We start from the raw sequence: 22,449 nt of genomic DNA, 5'->3' as shown, positions 1-22,449 counted from the left end.
GACTAAATTTGCTAATGGACTCCACCACAAGGATTTAAATCCTAATTTTTTTACCACGATGGCTATCTTCCGATTACTTTATCACCACGAGGACTGTTTATTCGATTAGGTATTTTTAAGTAGAATATAGGTAATTAATTAACTTTGAATCAATTGGCTGAAAACATGCTTTTATTTTGCAGGTAAATAATTTTGCATGTATTATTACATATATTAGGCACATTTATTATTATTATGTGTTGTTTGCAATCAATCAACATTCATTTATTCTATAGGTAAATTACAAAAGTATCTACTTTATACTTGTCTTACAATCATCTATTCCATTTCTTATATTTGTTTGACAATCATTGAAAGTAAATTATTTTGCATGTATACATTAGGCACATTTTGTTATATATTATTATGTGTTGTTTGCAATCAATCAACATTTTTATTTATTTTGTAGGTAATTTATTTCGCATGCATTATTAGTATGTTAGGCACATTTTGATATTATATATATATGCGTGTGTGTAACATCCCACATCGTCCATGGGAGTGATCCTTATATGTATATTCCCATCTCTACCTAGCACGAGGCCTTTTGGGAGCTCACTGGCTTCGGGTTCCATCGGAACTCCGAAGTTAAGCGAGAAGGGGGCTAGAGCAATCCCATGATGGGTGACCCACTGGGAAGTTGCTCGTGAGTTCCCAAAAACAAAACCGTGAGGGAATGGTAAGCCCAAAGCGGATAATATCGTGCTACGGTGGTGGAGCGGGCCCGGGAAGTGATCCGTCCCGAGCCGGGATGTGACAATTTGGTATCAGAGCCTAATCCTGGCCGCGTGTGTGCCGACGAGGACGTCGGGCCCCTAAGGGGGGTGGATTGTAACATCCCACATCGTCCAGAGGAGTGATCCTTATATGTATATTCCCATCTCTACCTAGCACGAGGCCTTTTGGGAGCTCACTGGCTTCGGGTTCCGTAGGAACTCCGAAGTTAAGCGAGAGGGAGGTTTGAGCAATCCCATGATGGGTGACCCACTGGGAAGTTGCTCGTGAGTTCCCAAAAACAAAACCGTGAGGGAATGGTAAGCCCAAAGCGGACAATATCGTGCTACGGTGGTGGAGTGGGCCCGAGAAGTGATCCACCCCGGGCCGGGATGTGACATGTGTGTGTGTGTGTGTGTATGCAAATAACTTAACTTTTGAATCAAACATTATTTATTTATTTATTTTGTAGGTAAATTATTTTGCATGTATTGTTTTACTTAGAACTTATATTGTTATTTTATATATGTAAAATATCGGTAATTTTGAATAAAACAACATTTGTATATTTGTGAAAAATACTAATTTACCTGTTACAATTATTTGAAAAGGATAAAAAAAATGCTTAGTTTTACGTAAACGTGAAAACAACCATATAAGGAATCAAAACTCTAATATCATGTATTTTTGTTATTAATATGCATTGAAATCATGACACTAAAATTTTTCTTTTCCAAATCTGCATAAACATTTTAAAAAGTTTAATTGAATGAAATAATATAAAATAAATGTAGATAACAAGTAATAGACCCAAAGTTCATGATATTAGGGGTAACTTAGACATCCAAAAATACTAATTTTGCCAAGTCATACTTAATTATGGATATTGCTTAGTTGGAGCCTAATCATTGGGTTTTTATTAGAAAATTTTACAATTGTGGGTTTTAGTTAATGAAAATTGAATTCCAAGGGGTATACTCATACTTTCAAATTTTTTTATTATGACGAAAATATGGATGGTATATCACGTGTTTTTATCACCTCGTATGTTGGTTAAACTGAAAAATCTCTCATCGTTATACCATTATAATTAGTAAGAAAACAAAAATCTGGCTTTATATGTCGTATGTGGTGGATAATTACGCACCAACTTCCCCAGAAGAAGAGACCGCTGCTTTAAACGTCTTGCTGCAACGAATGGTATCAAACTTTTCAAGACTAATGTTTTCTCACCAGAATCAAGAACTTTCAAAAATGATTTACCAAAAATAATCTAAACATTAGTCTTTATGGAAAATAATAATTACTAATATATTTTTCCTCCTAAACGTTTTTTTATTTTATTTTATCCATTATTTCATTGAAGTATTTGAATTTAATAATTAAAAATTAAAAATTATTTAGTACTACAGTCTAGTGATATTCTTTTTCACTTGCAAGTGAAAGGTCTTACGTTCGATTTTCATCAAAGACGAATTTGAATAACATTATTGCTAGTTCATTGTGAGGCTAAGTCCACCCCTTCTTTTTTAGTGCAGATAATGTTTGTTCCAATAAAAGTTAGAAATTCAAAAAAAATTGTATAAAAAATATAGTGTGCGGTTATCATTTCAGTGAGTCTGGTGTTTTGGATGATAATATAACTGCAACATGACAAATGAAGACAGGACCTTGGAACTTTATGATGTGACAAATGCATCAAGTAAATAAGTATTAAGATCTTTATCCTCATGCAAATTAATGAATACTTATACGTACGGTAATAGAACACTTTGACCAAACCCGTTCAACTATTGGAGGTGTGAGAGTAGCCGCCTAAGAGTACCTACACAGACAGAGTCAGTAATATGGGCCGCCATGGCTGCTACCATTAAGAATAATGTGTGGGTTCTTGCTATAAATAGCATACTTAATCTCCGTATGCTTCACAACAAGCTTCCTTCACAATCACAACTGGCTCACATCAAGTGCCTTACCGATTTTTTTCGAAAAAATTTCAATTTCGACAAGGTCTCGTTAATTCGAGTTATAACAATGTCGACTGGTTTGACAAAGAGAAGGACGGTGACAGTACTAAGCATTGATGGAGGTGGCATTAGAGGCATAATTCCCAGCACCCTCCTCGCCTTTCTTGAATCCAAGCTTCAGGTACTTTAACCATTTCAGTTTTCAATTTTTATTTTTTAATTACGTGCTTAATTAATATGTTGAATGTTAATAATTTGTGCATGTGGTATAGGAATTGGATGGGCCTGATGCAAGAGTCGCAGATTACTTCGACATAATTGCCGGAACAAGCACCGGTGGTCTTGTCATCACCATGCTTGCAGCTCCCAACAAAGACAACAGGCCCATGTTCGAAGCAAAGGATATCAACAACTTCTATTTCGATCACACCCCTAAGATTTTCCCTCAGAATAGGTCAGTCATTTTTATTTATAACAACTTAAGAAAAAGTTGTTTCGTATCAGGATATCAACTTACAGTATTACTATGTACAAGTTTGGTAATGTCATAAAACATGATCACATATCCACAATGCACTAAGTACTGTAAGTTGGTACCCGTATCCAACAGATCAATCAGGTCACTCAAATCAGCCTACTAGACATCATATATATATAGGTTAACTGGTCCTAATGTTAATTTGTTTGAAATTTTGCAGTCGTAATAACTTCTTGACATCACTAACAAGTATGGTTGGTTCTGTCATGGGACCAAAATATGATGGAAAGTACCTGCGAACATTGACGAACGAGCTGCTTGGCGATCTCACTCTTAAACAAACCCTAACCACTGTGCTTATTCCAACTTTTGATATTAAGCACCTTCAACCTGTGATCTTCTCAACCATCGATGTAAGACAAACAACAATATACAAGCTCTAATTTTTACTCAAATTTTTGGGATTGTTGTAGCTACTTTGTACGTATTCTTATATAGTTTTAAATCTATGGCACAGGCAAAAAAAATTCCACTGAAAAATGCTAAGCTTTCGGATATCTGCGTTAGCACCTCTGCTGCTCCCACTTATCTCCCCGCTCATTACTTCGAGGTCAAAGATAACGAGGGAAGAACCCGAACTTTTGATCTTGTCGATGGTGGGGTAGCTGCAAACAATCCTGTAAGTACTCAATTTGACGATATACTCTCAATAGATATGCATTTTAATCATAAGTTAGGAAAATAACACGTTAGACTATCAAACAAAAATTAGAAACTAATTAATGCACTAAGGAAATTAATTGAATCTACGATCATGTGCAGACGATGACGGCCATAAGCCACATAAACAGAGAGATATTGAAGCATAACTCAGAGCCGATGGATGCGACAAGGTTGCTAGTGCTATCATTGGGCACAGGCGCAGCCAAGCATGAAGAGAAGTATAATGCAGCCACGGCCTCCAACTGGGGTTTGATCAATTGGTTCTTTGACAATGGGAGCACACCTTTGGTAGACATTTTCGGCGATGCAAGTTCCGATATGGTTGACCTTCATGTCTCCACCCTCTTCCAATCCGTCCACGCCAAGGACAACTACCTCCGTATTCAGGTACATTTTATAAGTGGTCTACCTTCGTCAAACATGTACATGTGGTCGGTAAATATTGTATAAATGTATCATTTTAATTTTATGGTTGCAAGCATGATCGTGCTAATTGTTTCCTAATGTGGAAAAATAATAGGATGACACGTTGATCGGCGAGGAGGCATCATTGGACATTGCAACGGAGAAAAATTTGAAAAGGCTTGTTGAGATCGGGAATGCGTTGTTGAAGAAGCCGGTTTCACGTGTGAATTTGGATACCGGAAAGTATGAGGTATCCAAGGAAGAAGGTACCTATGAAGAAGCACTGATTGATTTTGCCAACAGGCTCTCGGAGGGAAAGAAGCTTATAGACAAAACAATTAACTGAAAGTGCAATAGAAAATTTTAATTAATTTTTTTTTTTTAAAATAGTATGTGATTACGTTAATCAATTCCATTGTGAATCTTGATTAAAAAATAAAGAATATTGAATAAGATAAGAGTTTTGGGATCAGATCTGTTGATGGTTATGAATGGGATGATCTGTCTAACTTGTCTTTGTTTGGAACATCCAACCCATGCAAAATAGAAAGGGCATGTATATTTATCAATTCCATTGTGAATTTATAAGTATTTTAATCATCCAACCCATGCGACATTTTAATCTTATGGTTGCAAGCATGATTTTGCTAATTGTTTCCAACCCATTCAATGGACTTTGTGTGAGGACCACAACCTCACCTTCTCCTATATATCATCATAGTGCCAACTACCACTAGGCACTACATGTATGGGCTGTGGACAAATACGTTTCTGAATATTTTCTTATATATGAAATGGCTAACAAATCTCCTTAATTGCCTGATGAGTGATGCTGGTCATTACACATAGAATTTGAAAATATACAATACTCGATCGGTAGATGTTGAAGATTATATTTTTATTTTCTATTTTTGGACAAGGGGAAGATGCTTCAGTTGGAACATTTAGAGTAGAGAGCTAGATTGCAATATAGGGAGTTGCTCAATGCCTTTGTAAGGTTCTTTAATTCCGCGTTATCTGATTCGTACTTTTAACACGTTTCTACATATAAGTGATATGAGATGATGTGCGCATGTGAGCTGTTGGGCTCGATTTGATTTGATATGATACCATGCAAATTGGAATCAACATATAACCTAAACCAATTATCAATAAGAAAGTAGTCCGACTCCTAATATACTCTTTGCAAAGTTTCTTAATTTGTCGATATGGAATTCGCACTCGTATCATGACCAACTAGTGCATGCCATAGTTCATCGAGGTGGTTTTAGCCATGTGATTAACCATCCTCATAATGGTCTAAGATAATTCCTAGTTATGTGACTATGATTTTTGTTCCAATATTAGGTTAAGGCTACACTAAGTTAAGGGGTTGTGGGAAAACAAACTCAAATGTAAAGAAACTAATTCAAAATATCCGAATAAAACTAAAATATATTCAAACCCAAAACTAAATACCGCAAGTGACCACCTATGAACCCAAAATCAATTTCAAACTCTTTTCAAAACACAAAACCTAGTTCTACATATGGACGACAAGCTTACTCAGGCAATTTTGCTTGACGATTTTTAGATTAAAAGAGCGAGAGACTAAACCCTTACGAAAAAGCTATACAAATATAAGAAAAGTCAATAAACATACATTTTGCTAAAATTCAATAAACATGGTTTAAAATATTTTAAAATTTACACACTGTCGTTCATTTTACGGTTGTAAGCATGATGATGCTAATAATATCCTAATGGTGCAAAAATGATAGGATTACTGGTTTACCGGTGATGAAGCATCAGTGGATATAACAATGGAGAAGAATTTTATGAGACTTATAGAGATCGGGAATGCATTGTCGAAGATAAAACATCTTTCATCAAATGGTATTAATATAAAACATACATTAAATTTAAACCCTCTACTATATATTTAGAAATAAATTTATAAATATTAGAAGATTTGGAGTCATGCTAAAAAAACTTAAAACTCATATCATACGTAGCTTCAACCAGCTTGCACGGAAAAGAATAAATAAAGACTTAAGAAAGGGGCATCAACTTGCAATGTCCATTCAAGAATATATAATGCATATCCATTATAAAAAGGCAATTATGTGAGAGAGTGGTTTCTTGGAAGCTTACATATTCACACGGCCTGCCAATGCTGCATTAGGAATAGTTTTTCTCTCCGTGTGAGAGTCCTTCTCTGTTCCTGAAAGTCTTCTTACCATCTGTGTGAGTGAACTCCTCACCATATAAAATCGTTTCTGACAGGGTCGGAGGAAAGCTTTTATTTTTGCTCTTTGTTTCTCAGTTTTTTGGTTAACTTTCCCCCCAGTTCCTCCAGATTCACCCAAATTGTCTCTCTGCGACGTCTGTCTTCCCAAATACTTTCACTTTAATCTTCAGTTAGATTTCAACGCAAATTTTTGCGATCATTTGAGAGGGTGCATAGAGCTCCGGTGGACACATAGGCTCGAGTGTTTAATACACCACCTCCTTCTCCTTTGTTTGCCTTCGTTGGCAGTGCCATTTGGGGTATTCCCACGTACTTCTTCCGATTTCTGGCTGAGATCAGGGCAATCGGAGAAATCGGGGCAATCAAGACAGCTTTCGTGGTTGGGTTCTGCATGGCTGCTTGATTGGATTTGGCGTTGGCTGGAATATTTGTTTTGGGTTGATTGGAAATTTTTTTACGACGATGGATGATGGGGTCAAGAAACTTCTTTTGTTTTGTCCATAGTGCTGGCCTCTTTTTTTTTAGCTTTGTTGGGTTAGTTGGAAGGTCCAGTTGTGTGTATAGTACTATTTTGTATGTGGGTCTCTATTTGTAATCTAGTGTTTGAAATAAAATTGTCTTCTTTTTTCGGAAAGGTTTTACCCAAAAAAAATACTCAAGAGTAAATTTTTCATGTCCCAATGACGTCATCTGATATTATCATCAATCCATTCATGCCATAAGACTATTTCCAACCAAAAATGGCTAAATATAGTTATGTCCAAAATTATAGCTTTGCAAAAAAATTATTTTTAAATGAAGGCTTTTTAGCTAAAATGGTCCATGAGATTTGCATAACATATCACTTTGGTCCATGAGATTGAAAATCAATAGAAATGGTCCCTGAGATTGTCCACCATCTATTATTTTGGTCATTCTATTAAAAACTCCGTTAAGTGTCCAAGAGCTCTTGGCCGGAAGTTTGGGCAATTTTCAAAGCTTCATAACTCAATCGTTTCTTAACCAAATTCGATCCATAATATATCAAAACGAAAATAGGAAAGTGTAGAACAAGATTGTACCTATTTAGAAGCCCAATGATTGCCGAAGATAGCTGGAAAATAGCCTGAAAGGTGACTAGTCTGCGAGAAAACTGGAAAACTCGCCGGAAACTCGATAAACTTTAAACGTTCATAACTTCTTCAATACTCAACGAAATCGAGTGATTCAAAAATGAAAATCATACTTCTTAATGAGACAAAGAGAATGGTACCTTTTTATGGCTAATTCTCCATGGTTTGGCTAGAAAACGGCTCGAAAGTGTCTAACTTGAGACCAAGACAGCCACTTTTGAGCCCTTTTTGGCCAAACATGGCGATTTAGCCATCAAAAAGGTACCGTTCTCTTTGTCTCGTCGAGAAGTATGATTTTCATTTTTGAATCACCCGATTTCGTTGAGTATTGAAGAAGTTATGAATGTTTAAAGTTTACCCAGTTTTTGGCAAGTTTTCCAATATTCCTGCGGACCAGTCACCTTTCAGGCTATTTTCCGGCTATCTCCGGCAACCATTGGCCTTCCAAATAGGTATAATCTTGTTCTACACTTTCCCATATTCATTTTGATATACTATGAGTCGAATTTGGTTAAGAAACGATTGAGTTACAAAGTTTTGAAACCTAGTCCCCTCAATAATTTGTTAGTTTTAAGTTTATACTTTGAATTTATTGGTTAATTTAATTAAACTAACTTTGGATGTTTTCAAATCTAACCGTTCAATTTGAATCAATTATTGCAACTGAGGAGCTGACCCAAAAAAAAAAGGGCTAAGAGGGGGTCTACATTTGGCCAACCTGATGCCCCTTTTGCCAAATGTAACCTAGAATTTAGGAGGATTTTAAAAGACTTTAAAAGTAATAGGTTTGATGGTTTTTGAAAACTCTCACAAATTTCATATGGATTTTTTAGGATTTTTAGATAGATTTTTAAGGATTTCTGTTAATTTGGTTTATGATTTTGGTGGATTTTTAAGACAATGGAGATGGTAACCCAACAGACAGCCGAGAGTAACCATTGCTCTTCACCACTTCTACACTCCAACCACCACCGCCACCCATAGGAAATTCACCATTACCCATCAAGTCTCTGTTCGGCTTTTCGATAAAAAAATTGCAAAATAAATATTACAAATAGTGAAATCAACCCCACCATTCCATGAAATTAGAAAACAAACTCAGAAAAATCCCCAAAAATCAGTGGGAAAAAATGATAAAGAATAAGAATTCGTTGAGCGGGAAAAAATATGAGATGTGAAAATTGGGACCCAGCAACACTACATATGAGAAATGATGCGACCCCATCATCTTTATTTAGAAATAATGCAACCCATCAACAAAAATTGAAGGAAAAATGCAAAGACGAAAGGAAGAAGATGAAGAAAACAAAGTGGCTGGCAGGCAATGAGACAAAGAGAGAGTCAGAGGTCGCTGGATGTGAAATCCTAGAGGGTAAGGTAGGATTCTATTTGGTCTTAATTATGGAGGTAGATTGTCTGCCCTCCGCCATTTCCATATCTTCCTATTTTGTGCGGTCACGGTTAAGCCACGTCAACATTTTATATTGATTTTTTTATAAAGATAATAAGACAAAAAGTAATAGGATTATAAAATATTGACGTGGCTTAACTGTGACCGCATAAATAAGAGGACATGGGAAAGGCACCATAACAGGAGGGCAGACAATCTGCCCTCCCTTAATTATACATACTTCTCGCTCTCAAATTCCACAAAATCCACAACTTAATGAAATCCTATAAAATCTTTAATTTTTTAATACACTTGAATTTGGATGGACTCTAAAAATGTCTATTAAAATCTCAATTGACTATACTAGGATTTTAAAGTTTTTAAAAATACTTTTGTTGACTACATTAGTGTGACAGCCCGTCTCGGACTTTTCGTACCGTAAGGGTGAAATGACGGTTTTGCCCCTAGTATGTTTGTTTCGTTGTGTGGTCATTTTTGGGTTTTGCTTGGCTGATTTTGGACCACACTCATTTCCCCTCTCTCTCTGCCCTGTCCTGAGTCTCTCTCTCTCTCTCTCTCTCTCTCTCTCTCCCATTCCTATTTTCTTGTATGGACGACACCCAAAACCCTTGAAACCTTCACAGATCGAGGAAACAATTTATATATTTGTGCTCGTGCAGTCTTTAGGAGTTCAACCATACCCATTTCAGGTAAGGATACCTTCGTTATCACGTCGAACTCGGGATCCCCCGATTTGGTCACTGTTCATGCACACATTAATTCTTGTGTTTTTGGGAATTTCAAGCTTGTAGGAAGCTTGGTGAGGTCCTTAGGAGGCTCGGGGTGGTTCGTTTGAAGGTTTTGGACGTCGGGATCGTGAGTTGCAGGTTTGGCCGGAGTTGGTGGTATTTTCCCGGCGAGATTCCATTGGTTTTGGTGCTTGAAAGTGGTATAGATTTGATCCTCTTGTTGTAAGCTTCATTTTGGTACCAATTTTGTGAAATTTGGTTGAAAAACGAGTGAGATACGAAACTTTGAAATTTTCCCAGTTTTCCGATGCCAGCGACGGCGCCAGAGTTTGGCCGGAGAAGACGACGGAATATTCGGTCAGTTTGGACAAAATATTCCTAACGGCGTTAATGGAATCCGTCAGAGTTAACGGAATATTCCTGACGGCGTTAACTGACGCCGTCAGTGTGCCAGGCACGTGCCTTGCGCGTGGGGGTGCGTGCGGCGTCGGAAATTTTTTCTAAAAGTATGGGGATGTTCGTGAGGTTGAGTAGATCATGTTAGTGTATTCATACACCCCATTTGAGCATTGTATGAGAAGTTATTTCGTTTGGTTGGTTATGTGCTTTAAAAATTAACGTATTTATAGTTGTTTCGCATATAGGTGAGACCTATCCCGAGGACGAGCGCGGTCACTCGAGGTAAGGGGGTTACGACCTTCTACGTACTAGTGAGTAGGCTTTTGGTTTTCCGTATATACCTATATACTTATGTTTTTCCCAGAAAGTAAAATGAAACATTTATACGTTTATACGCCATGCATTATGTTTGCCCATTGAATTATGCATTATTAGTTGTAAATATATATGTGTGTTGGTGTTGCAGATGCACAGGTAAGTGCCAGGTAAGTTATGGTTTATGTTTATGTTTAGTAGTGATTTGAGATGCATAGAGAGCTCATAACCTGCACCCCTGGTGTTAGTGATCCCGCCCAGAGTTGGGCACAGTCCTTCACATGATGTTCACCTCCCGCACCACACGTTCATCTTGGATCAAAGTTAGGTGCACAGTCCTGTCATACAGACCACTTTAGGTGGTTCCGACTCGTAGGTGACCCACGATTATTCGCCCAGTCTTCATGTGATCGTAGCACTTGAGCGTACTTATTATACACCCAGTCCTGTCGTACAGACCACTTTAGGTGGTTCTGACTCGTGTGCAGGTGTAGTTAGTGAATTGGAGATTTGGGCTCTAGATTCAGCCGTACGGGTCATGTTAGGTGACTTTGGCTGATAGATTACATGGCATTGTTTGGCATTACCTGAGTACTTGCATTTTATTTCGAGGCATTTGGCATGACATATTTCTGAGCATGATTTATATATATGTATATTATATTTTCTGGGAATTATACAGGTTTTACGGCGAGGGGTTAGAACTTTGTTATGAAATGGTTTTTGAAAAGCTTTGTTTTTGCCTACTCACGCTTTCTGTTTTGCGCCCCTCCAGGTTCTAGTTTGGCTAGCACTTTTGGTGGCTCCCCAGAGGATTTTCTCGGCTTATCTGATAGATCATCACCAGTGTAGGACCACCTTTGGGTGTGTTTATTTAGTGTTGTTTCTCCCGGACTGCACTAGGTCTTTCGTGCTCTGAACTTTGTTTCTCACACTTACGCTTGCACATGTATGTTATTACTTGTGTATAGTTGGTTTTTATTTAATCGTACTTTTATTATTATTTATTAGCTTCCGCACTATGCACATGGTTACGTCATTTCCACGTGACGGCCAGCATGCCCTAATCTCGGTCGGGGTGTGTCAATTAGGATTTGTATAAGTTCTAAAAATCCTTTAAATTCCTTTAATTGACTACACTAAGATTTTTTTTTTTTTTTTTTAATTCTCTCAAATCTGAGTTTGACTGCCCCTAAATTACAAATTGTGGACTTGCCAAATTAAAGAAGTGTTAGGCCATCTCCAACTGAGGGCTGGTCAGATGGCTCGTTTTAGCCCTCTGGCCCTCTAAGATATTAATATTTTAATTAACAGTACAGTTCTATGTTTGCCTCCGTCTCTAATCGAGGGCCAAAGGGCCAGAAGGCTCGTTTTAACCCTGTCACAAAAAATCGTTTCCAACTGAGGGCCATAGGGCCAAACATAATTTATTATTTTAAATTTAAAAATTACAACAATTTAAATTTAAAAACTACAACTTATATTTGAAAACTACAACTAAAATTTAAAAACGACAAATTAAATTTAAAAATTACAAATTAAATTCGAAAACAACATTAACTTAAATTTAAAAATTACAACAACTTAAATTTAATATCTATAATCAACATCATCTTCATCATCCGCCATCGTAGGAGTATAGTCAAAGGTAAACAACTGTTGTCGGCTCATAATTTCTTTTTCTTTTTTTCCTATCAAAATAGGCCTTACTCATTGGAGTGTAATTCGAAGTGTTCATTTCCTTATTCCTATCATCCATCTCTTCTTGTATTTGTTTAGCCCGTTCTTCATGCCTACACTTCCTTTCTTCCGCCTCAAGGCATTTTGCTCTGCCAGTAATTGCAATGAGGCCGCCATTTCATGTTGAGCGGCGTAATCATCATTTGCCTTGCCCTTTTCCTTCAACCTTCGCGCCTTGTTTCGTCCCATAGCCCTAGGTATGGAATCTTCACCCGAAGACGGATTTTCTACCCTTGTTTGTTGAATGGTTGGAGATCCATCTTCATCCATATCTACAGCTGAGGATGCAGTTCCAAACACCGGCGTAGGAGCTCTCTGTGGTGGATCTTCAAATAACACCCACCCTTTACAAATTTCCCAACAACTGTGAAACTGAAAGGGTTTTGAGCTGCTCTCCATATACAATTCCTCCGCTTGGCGTACCTAAAAAAAAAATTTAAAGGAAATTAATTTATGAAATTAAATGTAATATAATTAAATATTTAAAATAAATTGTGAAAACACTTACTTCATCGTAGTAATTAGCGCCGCTTTCATGTCTACTTGCGGCTGCTAACAATGCTTGATGCCATTTGTTCAAACTTGGCTGAAGTAGTTTATTCCATCTTGAAGAACAACTCTCGTGGTTTCGAATATTCACTGGAGTGGTGCCTTCATAGAACTCTAAGTATTTTTTGGACACATGAGTCTAAACACAGTCATTTATTTGACAATTCCCCCTTACACTATCTTCCGACACCCATCTATAAGCCTTGCAAAGAGCTTCATCTTCTTTTCGGGTCCAAGCCCTACCTTTCATTGCAGACGAGGCCGTTTCAAAATGATTAGAAAAATTGAAGGATAGATTTTTGAAAGGGGAAGGAAAATATGAGAGTTGAAATGGTGTAGGAATGGTGAAAATTTTGTGAGGAATGGTTTAGGTATTTATAGGAAAAAAGATAGATTTTTTTTTTTTAAAAGGCCCAAAAAACCTATAAAAAAAATTTGAATCCAACAATAACTGGTACCAGCTAGCCGTTGGATTCAAAATTCTTTTTAAGAATTCCTGTCGGTTATAACCGACATGATGAATCAGTTTTCTGGCCAGCCTCAGGTTGGCTGGTTGGTTGGTTGCAGCTAGCCCTCCATCCCTTTCAGATTCCGTGGGGTCTTCTCAGATTCCAAGAGCCCTCTGGCCTAACCCTCAGTTGGAGATGATTTTTGGGCCTCTGGACCCTTCGGTCGGAGATGACCTCAAGTTCCAGAGAAAAGGAAGATAAGAAACGTCCCCACCATTTGCAATTATTACCTAATTGGTATAGGATGCGAAATGATCACAATAATTGGTATAGGATCCGAAATGATCACAATCAGAAAGTGTCTTTCCGCATCCTCAATAATTGGTATAGGATGCGAAATGATCAGAAAGTGTCTTTCCCGCATCCTCAAATGGATAGCGAAGGATGGTTATCTTTCTTAACACCACCACATAAAGTCATATATGGAAGGTTCAAAGTTCACAGAGAAAAGAAAGTAAGTTTACTAATAAGCTTTCCAAATTAATTGGGAAAAGTACCCACATGAAGCCACAGTTCTTATCTAAATTCATATGGACTATGTAAATTTGAACCCCATGAATTAGAACATAGGCCGAGTAACAAATGCAAGGAATACAACGGCTGGAGAGAGGCACACCGGTTTAAAATGGTTTAAAATAAAGTGTGAAGGCAACGTTAACGACGATAATTCGTGGACACAAATCACTTCAAATACTATGGACGTGAACAGGGACGAAGCCAGAAATCTGTATGGATGGGGTTATTGTTAAGCAACATAGTCACAAAATAAAAAACTAAAGAATTTACTAAACAAATACTTATATATTAATCCATAAGATTTTTCATTCAAAATATAATACCCCTTGACGCATGTTCATGATTGGAAAGCATTGCACGACAACTTCATTACCAATACCATCAAATATCTCTTTTATATAAAATAACCATGTTATCATCCATCTATTGATATCCCGTCTGATTTCTCAATCGATTCTTCAGAAATTTCATGGCAAAAAATGCTCTTTCAACTTTGGCAATTACAACTGAAAGAGTTAATAGTAATGTCACAAGCAAGTAAACCAGTTATACACCTTGCCAATGTCACAAGCATGTACATTTTTTTGTTTGCCAAAAAAAACTGAGCGGGCGCATCCGCCCCCTTTGAGCCCAAGGTGGCTCCGTCCCTGGATGTGAACCATCTCAAAGCAAAAAGTTCAATGGACTTCCTAGTTTAAAAGTGTCTGGACTCGTGCCATGTCAAATTTCAAATGGCACAAAGCCACGTCAAGTCTCAAGTGGCACGAAGTCACATCAAAAATCTCAAATGGCACAAATCCACATCAAGTCTCAAATGGCGCGAAGCCGCGTCAAATTCCAAATGGCACGAAGCCGCGTCAAGTCTTAAATGGCATGAAGTCGTGTCAAGTCTCAAATGACACGAAGCCCCATCAAGTCTCAAATGACACGAAGCCGTGTCAAGTCTCAAATGGCATGATACCACGTCAAGTCTCAAATGGCACGAAGCCATGTCAAGTCTCAAATGGCGCAAAGCCACTTCAAAATTCAAATGGCACAAAGCCGTACCAAATCTCAAAAATTATACAAAATCATTCAAATTTCAAAATGGTGCAAAGCCTATTCTAAATCCAAAATGGCACAAAGCCAATTCAAAGTCCAAACACAAGACATAGCCATACCAAAATCATTTGTAAACTATGCCGGTTTGATTCTGCCAAGGATATGTAGGCAATCTAGTTCATATTTCAGACGCAACCGCAAAGTCCCAAACACAAAATCTTTCCTTTTTAGTGGTCATTCAGTCGCTAAAAATCCCAATCCATTCTGAACTACATGAAGTTTGATCATGCCAAGGGGATGTAGGCAATCTAGAGATTCAATATAGATGTAACAGCGCAAATTCAAAAATACCAAATCGAATCCCTGGTTCACTTCAACCAAATTCACCATCAAATCTAAATCGAATCCCTGGTTCCACTCAACCAAATTCACACAAAATCCAAAACCAAATCCCTGATTCATTCAACCAAATTCACCACAAATCCAAATCGAATCTCTGGTTCATTCAATCAAATTCACCACAAATCTAATTAATTTATTGACCACATTTCTAACAAAGGTAAAACATTTACTATGGTTATCAAAATGACCAGTAAATTTGGTACGAGTAACATTATTTTAATTGTGTTTATTGTGAAAATTATAGGATGACTCATTGAGTGGCAACAATACATCGATCGATATAGCGACAGAGAAGAATCTAAAGAGGTTTGTGGAGATTGGGGAGGCAGTATTGAAGAAGCCAGTGTCACGAAGCACTGGTCGATTTTGCTAAAACCCTCTCAAAGGGAAGCTCAGATAAAACAATTCGAAGCTCAATAGAGACAGCAATGTTTTAATTTTTTTTTTTTTTTTTTTTTAAATATTTCATGTTCATGAATTCAATTTCAAATTTTAGTTCAACATGTACGCATAGTAAATTCGCCGGATTCATTCAAATTATAATAAGTATTATGATACAATAAAATTTGTGACAATATGTCATGTAGTTTGGCTTATTTATACGGTCAATTGATATGTGGTGAGGGATAAATTCAAACTCAAGATCAATGTCTGGAAAAAATGCTAACCGCCAGAACTACAAGGCAGTACTACTTTTCCTGCTTGGCTTTGTATCTTCTATTTAGTACATCCACAAAAATTTTCCAAAACACTATCAAATCAATCTCTTAAATATCCTAAAAACAAAACAAAATATTCAAGAAAAAAGGAAGTCAAGGAAGACCTAGCTATGGGTGGATGATATAAAGTAGAACAGTTCTAAGCTATAAAAGTGTATTTTGGTGTCTACCAAACAAGAGATTCTTGCGTACGACTGGCCGCATGCAACAACAGGATCATACTTATGTTATTGGCCACATGAACACGTGGTCTGGCGGTCGTGCACTAGATTTTCTTCCAACAGACGACATCAGACAAAGATATTATATAGGACATTTCTTCAGACAAAGATCCGGTGACTACAAAGTACAGCTTGGAATATCAATTTTGAATCTATCTATAATTTTGAAACATGTCTTGATTGGAATTCCGGCCAAACAAAAACGTTCACAACTTAACACAAAAGCAGAAGCAACAGATCACAAACAACAAAACCAGGAAAAGGTTGCTCTATAAGTAAACAATGAAGGCAAATGATCAGGCAGGGGTTCCCGAACACCCAAGTGCGAAGAGCATATGGAGCTGTACGACAAGCAAAGAGCGCAAAGCTACTCCTGCAAATCGAAAGAGTGGGACGAAAGCGAAGACAAAGTGGGGTCTAAGATGGCGGAACTGATAAAGACCAACGAAGAGATCAAGAAAGCTAAAGAGAGCACCATGCAGGTGTGGATAGACTCCAGGCCTCTCATTGATGAGCTTGAACTGCTGAAATGCGGCCTTGCAAGTGCTGAGAACCCATGTGACACACCCAGTATCATCTCGGACCTTGAAGCACAGCTTGAGACGACAAATAAGAGCATCAGATCCAAAAAGGAGGAACAACACAAGGCGACGAGGATGATCAATGGAATAAATCAGGCACTGGATCAAATGCGTCAAGAGACGGAAAGGTTTAAATGCGATGCAGATGAAGAATTACAAGCAAGATCAAGACTGAAGCAAGGCCTTCTTATGAGGAGACACACTCTGCGAACACTGCAGCTTGGACTTGAAGCTGTACGAATAGAAAAAAAAGCACTTGTTGCATCGGAAGAAGAAGCACTTAAATACATAAACTGTTCACAGATGGAGAAAACAACCATCCGTCTCACTCAGGAAGTGTACCATGCCTTGGCAAAAAGAGCTCAAGATGAAAATTTTCTTTCAGACTGGCTTGTTTTGGTTGCATCAGAACAGAAACTCGCAACGGAGGCAAGCAGAAACAAAGCTTTGGAAAAGTTGAACAGATTACTCTCTGAGAAAATATCAAGAGAAGGGGAAATAAAAGAAGAAAGTATAAGTGGAGACGGACACAATGGAGATCCAAGAAACAGGACGGGAGGCCAAAATACTAGAGATTATATACTCCCTCAAGCTCGGAACAAGGCAATTGCCAAGACAAAACAGAGAAACCCAAGATCAAGAAGCAACAACAATAAGTTGTCTGCAAAGAAAAAACCATCCGTAGTGCAAAAAATAAGACAATATTTTGTAAGAAAGATAAAAGGGCTGTTCGGATGATTTCATACAAATTCAGAACGCAGCAATCAAGTTTTGAACAGAAATAAAGTCACATGTGCTAGTCTAACAGAAGGCGAATGCACTTGGAACAAAATTTGATTTAAGCTAGAGTATTCTGATTTTCCCTCAAGTCTTCTGCTAGTTGTTTTGCCCTTCATACAAAGCCTGAAAACAAGCAAGCTCCATCATAAATCGAGCAAAGATATTAACCTATTTCAAAACTGGGTTTAATCTTTACTGCCACAACTATAAGAAAAGCAACAAATGATCAGATCGATAAGATCAAAAAGAAAGTTAATAATCTTGCAGAAGGCAAAGGTATCCTATCTGGAATCTCACAAACATTAAGGGTTGCATACAAGCGCCTGACCATTTGCAATATGATGAAGGGGTAAAAGTTTGATACCTGATATATCCTAGGGGCCAACTAAGACTTTTAACAGAATATTTTAACCAGTTGACATTGCCGAAGGAATCAAAATTTATCCATACTATGTGCAGCCTCTGCATAGCATAAACAAAAAACTCAGCCCAAAATTGGTTGATAACAAAGCAATACTGATAGAAACAAACTTACCATGTGACTGCGTAATCAGTGAAACATTCTTGAATATGCTTTTTTTTCTTGCTCAGACCTATTAGCAACCTTCTTCTTAGCAACCAGAAGCTCTTTCTTAATTCCTCCTGAAAAATAGAAAACATCATGAAAGGTCAGGAATCTGTCATTGATGGTATAATGTATCGTTGGTCTTGGTCATCCACTCTGAAATCATAGGGTTTGATTATCCAGTTATAACATGTAAGAGAAAATATTTGAAAAAACAACCACAGTCAAGTTAATGTCCATTGAGGTTCCCACAAATCTGGTTTGCCGTTGGGAAAAATGTGCAAATTTATCAAAACTAAAATTCTGGAAGGAAAAAACATATAAAGCATTTGAAAGATTGGCATAACAATCCTGTAACAGCTCTCTAATCTCAAGAATCCGAACCTTGGCAAACTTTAATGATTACAAGAAAGAATAACCTAGTTGGCTAGTTCACAAAAGAACCTAATACTTTCAGTATGAAGTTAGGTAAATAATCTAACACTACTGACCATCATTTGGTTCCAACTCCAGTGCTTTCTTGAAGCTTTCAACTGCAGCGTCAATGTCATTGAGTGCCATATAGGTCTGCAGGCAGCAAGATGCATAGAAGTCAGATCATAAACAGCAGCCAGAAAGCATTATAAATTCTTTTCTTGCCAATTAAAGATTATTACCTGGCCTTGGCGAAACAAAGCCTTCACATTGTCTTCCCAGTCACGCAATGCAAAGTCAGTGTCCAACAATGCTCCGTCTAGGTCTCCTAATTTCAACCTACAAGCCTGAACAGAAAACTCACATATCAATCAATCAGATAAAGGGAAATGCCGTTCTTTTTAGTTGATAACAGTGAAATCAAAGTACCACAAAAGAATATACAATACTCCTGAACATAATCAAGCTAGCCTTTGGGGAAGTATTCATAGTTATCTTCTAGGTATCACAGAAACTGAAAAGCGATGGTACTTTTCATTTTGTCCAGCAGGTTAATTTGAATGTGATTAAGTTACTGTTACACAATTTCGATGTCTATCACTACCACTCATAAATGTACAATTTCTGCAATACAGATAGCTCAGCAAATTGTCATTTACATTTTACACCACTGAGCTGAAGATATTGGTTTACTTATCCATACATGTAATTTTGTTTTCATTTCAAGAAGGTTTCTTGGAGAATTCATTTAACATCAAGTGCTTTCAAAATTGATACATGAAAATTCTTACTGAGCTATTAGTAAATATCTGAGACTTTGTCTTCCGCAAAGAGGAGCTCGTTTCTGTACAATAAAAAAGATAAAGCCATAAGATGATGAAACAAAGTAAGGGACACTCTATAGTGCAGAGCAAATGGTGTACCTTCAGCAATTTCTTCCAGCTCCCAGCATATATCCACGTAGCGCAAAGCCTTGCGATACTTTCTAAGGGCCATCTTATAGTCTTGCTTCTGTATAAAGATCAGAAATCATACTATTGGGTATTAGTGAATGAAATGTATGACATAATTTACCATAGTTGTGATATTAAATGCAATATCTCATTACCTTGAACTGTTCGTTTCCAATGGCCTTAATAGCATCCACAGCCGTAACCCACCAAGAAATGTCCTCTGGTTTTGTATCAAGATCAGCAGGCCAATCAGGATAAACATCACCATCTTTGAAGAAGTTACACACCCCATCATCTGCTCCCTCAGGAAGCTGCCCACAATCCGAAATAACGACTTCTTCGATAGGCAAGTCGCCGTCTTTCGTGTTCAAATGTTCAACCGAACGAACCACGCCCATGCCCTTGATCACCTTCCCAAACGCAACATGTTTCCCATCAAGATGGGAAGTCCGAGTGGTGGTAATGAAAAACTGAGAGCCATTGGTGTCAGGGCCCTTATTAGCCATGGACAGCATCCCTTTTCTCTCATGCTTTATGTCAAAGTTTTCATCTTCAAACTTCAACCCATAAATCGACTCTCCCCCGCTGCCATTTCCAGCCGAAATGTCTCCACCTTGTATCATAAAACCTTTGATAACGCGGTGGAAACAAACACCCTGCAACAAGATGCAATGCAATTCTTATTGCAACTCCACCCCATTAACAAAATTACAAATTCTTGCACATACACACAGAAATTAAACAAAAACCTACCAATGTAAAAATCAAAAGAACAAAAACCCAACAATTTAACAATAGAAAAACAAGACCCCACCAGTGTTACAATGCAAAAACCAAAACCCAACAATGTAACAATCAAAAGACAAACCCAGAAATAAAAATTGAATCTTTTGACGAGAGAGAGAGAGAGAGAGAGGACCTTGTAATGCAGAGGAGCATTGGTGTGGGGGCCAATGCCCCTCTCACCAGTGCAGAGAGCTCTGAAATTCTCAGCTGTTTTGGGGACAATGTCATTGTAGAGTTCCACTACTACTCTTCCTTCTAGCTCTCCTCCAATGGTCATGTCCAAGTAGCACCTTGGCCTCCCCATTTGTGAATAACCCAGAAGAAACTTAACTAAAATAAAAAATTGGAAAAGGGGAAAACTTAAAACCCTAATCCCGCTTTTATAAATTTGAACTGGTTCGAGTTCGTCGCGAGACTCGGTGACTCAGTGAGACCAGGTCGCCTTCACAGTTCACAGTCTTCCACACTATGCCTATGAAATATCCGTCTCTTTGAGTCACCAGAGGCTGGTGGGGAGGTATAGGCGGGTTAGATGTGAACGGACACTTGATGTATACTCGTATGACTAATGATATTCGTTTAAATTAAACATTTTACATTCAATTTTTGTTCGAAATAAATTTAAATAACATTATTACTAAGGTACCATCAGTCGTGAGATGTACAAGAGGACGTGGACGGACACTGACTCCTATAGGGGCAGGACACTGCAGGGTATTTTGGTTGCTGTAGAGGGGTCAGCGGAGATGGGTATTGTTGGAAAGTAGCGAGATTTGACTGAAGATATATGGGTGCAGCTCACTGTACAGGACTCTGCGTGCGCTTCTTCGGATGGCAATGGATCGTGCTCGGGTTTAATCGTATGGTGTTTGTGCTTTAACGTTGATCGTGTTTGTGCCACCTCTTGAGTTGACATTTGTCTTATTTTTATAACTACATATTAATAAATAAAAAATTGTGTCAACAAAAACATAGTGAAAAAACTATTCAATCTTTCATCATAATACTAAAGCTAGGTACAGTAAAGTAAATTTATAAAATAAAATTTGCTTTTTTTCTTTAAGCATTACTTACAGTTAATTTTAACATGTTTAATTATAAAAAAATAAAAATAAAACCTCTTTCCCTCTCTCTACTCTCACATTCTCTCTCCCTCTCTCCTTCAATTGTAAAACAAAAATAAAACATTACACACATACTTTGTGTGTAGATATATACTAGTTTTTATTTAAAAGAGTAATGTGATATTGTTTACTAAAATGCAGATTGTAGTCTCTATATCATTTCTCATAATATAACTTATATTCTTCATTGAAATAATGAGAAAAATTATCATTTTAGTGATACAAACGAAGATCCTCTTTATGAGAATCTCAGGAATTCTCAAATCACATCCATTCATCGTACATCGTGCAATCAGTTTTCGTCAGGTACTGTTTATATTTAATTTTAAATAAAAAGCTTTACAATGATTTTTGACTGCACAATATATGATGAACGGATGTGATTAAAGGATTCTGAGATCCTCAAAAAGAGAATCTAGAAAGGATCCTCATTCTATTTATACAATATTAAGTTAATAGTGCTAATTGTGTTTTAATTATGTACACATCAAGTTATGTATTCATCTTGATATTGAGTGCCGTTTCAAAAATTGTCACCCTCACGTGATGATCATATAAACACATAGTAGCATGTAGTCGATGATAGGAAAATGTTTCTCAAAGAGAATATTTCACATATTTTGGATGAGGTTTGGCCCAATTTTTTTTTCCTTTTTATTTATTGTTTATTTTCACAAATGATAGCTTTAGTTGTTAAAATGTTAGTATTAGATGGAGGATAGAACCTGCATCAAGTGCATATGCATGTGATTGCTTTCCGCTACTATCATAAGGTGCCATATGCAGTTTGGCCCAGTTCCTTTGATTATTCTCTTTTTTTCATACCATAGCTTCAAATTGAGTAACGTGATTTCCCCACATTTTTCTTTTCTTTATATAGATGCTGACTTATTTTTGGTCTTTGATTATAAAAAGATGAATTAAAACTCACAGGGAAATAAATAACTCGAGTGTGCATAAATCATTTCCTTGTGCTATTTTCATTTTTTCAAAAAGAACATGGTCAATTTCAGTTTGACACAACCCAT

At 37.2% G+C, this 22,449-nt stretch overlaps 3 protein-coding genes across 4 annotated transcripts; 2 read left to right on the top strand and 1 right to left on the bottom strand.

The window, feature by feature from the left end:
• Positions 1-2,756: 2,756 nt before the first annotated feature.
• LOC137731195 (patatin-like protein 2) lies at positions 2,757-4,672 on the top strand. The gene is made up of 6 exons (XM_068470606.1): positions 2,757-2,901; positions 2,993-3,174; positions 3,419-3,611; positions 3,716-3,877; positions 4,021-4,308; positions 4,442-4,672. The coding sequence occupies exons 1-6, from the start codon at positions 2,788-2,790 to the stop codon at positions 4,670-4,672; spliced, it is 1,170 nt and encodes a 389-aa protein (XP_068326707.1). The 5' UTR covers positions 2,757-2,787.
• An 11,881-nt stretch (positions 4,673-16,553) lies between these two features.
• LOC137717734 (WEB family protein At5g55860-like) lies at positions 16,554-17,537 on the top strand. The gene has a single exon (XM_068457236.1). The coding sequence runs from the start codon at positions 16,554-16,556 to the stop codon at positions 17,535-17,537; it is 984 nt and encodes a 327-aa protein (XP_068313337.1).
• LOC137745053 (peptidyl-prolyl cis-trans isomerase CYP40-like) lies at positions 17,487-20,736 on the bottom strand. 2 transcript variants are annotated; one of them, XR_011069659.1, is made up of 9 exons: positions 20,431-20,736; positions 19,667-20,167; positions 19,482-19,569; positions 19,350-19,402; positions 18,801-18,905; positions 18,636-18,711; positions 18,115-18,221; positions 17,944-18,041; positions 17,487-17,702 (listed from the first exon to the last, which is right to left on the bottom strand). XR_011069659.1 is itself a non-coding variant. In XM_068484923.1 (8 exons), exons 1-7 carry the CDS (start codon positions 20,599-20,601, stop codon positions 18,130-18,132), a joined length of 1,086 nt encoding a protein of 361 aa, XP_068341024.1. In that variant the 5' UTR covers positions 20,602-20,736; the 3' UTR covers positions 17,487-17,702; positions 18,115-18,129. The 2 variants fall into 2 exon arrangements, 1 of the variants encoding a protein (XP_068341024.1); XM_068484923.1 differs by lacking the exon at positions 17,944-18,041.
• Between the last annotated feature and the right edge of the window lie 1,713 nt (positions 20,737-22,449).

This window comes from Pyrus communis, chromosome 1 (assembly GCF_963583255.1).
Source record: "Pyrus communis chromosome 1, drPyrComm1.1, whole genome shotgun sequence".
Taxonomy (NCBI): Eukaryota; Viridiplantae; Streptophyta; class Magnoliopsida; order Rosales; family Rosaceae; genus Pyrus; species Pyrus communis.
Note: the sequence above shows the minus strand (reverse complement) of the source record. Positions and strands in the feature narration are given on the sequence as shown.

Excerpts from the sequence above, each read along its gene's own strand:
- LOC137731195 (XM_068470606.1), top strand. The coding sequence starts at position 2,788 with ATGTCGACTGGTTTGACAAAGAGAAGGACGGTGACAGTACTAAGCATT. Across the intron at positions 3,878-4,020 it reads GGGTAGCTGCAAACAATCCT|ACGATGACGGCCATAAGCCA; the intron begins GTAAGTACTCAA and ends GATCATGTGCAG. Across the intron at positions 4,309-4,441 it reads ACAACTACCTCCGTATTCAG|GATGACACGTTGATCGGCGA; the intron begins GTACATTTTATA and ends GAAAAATAATAG.
- LOC137717734 (XM_068457236.1), top strand. The coding sequence starts at position 16,554 with ATGGAGCTGTACGACAAGCAAAGAGCGCAAAGCTACTCCTGCAAATCG.
- LOC137745053 (XM_068484923.1), bottom strand. The coding sequence starts at position 20,601 with ATGGGGAGGCCAAGGTGCTACTTGGACATGACCATTGGAGGAGAGCTA. Across the intron at positions 19,570-19,666 it reads TTGGAAACGAACAGTTCAAG|AAGCAAGACTATAAGATGGC; the intron begins GTAATGAGATAT and ends ATCTTTATACAG. Across the intron at positions 19,403-19,481 it reads GCTGGAAGAAATTGCTGAAG|AAACGAGCTCCTCTTTGCGG; the intron begins GTACACCATTTG and ends TTTATTGTACAG.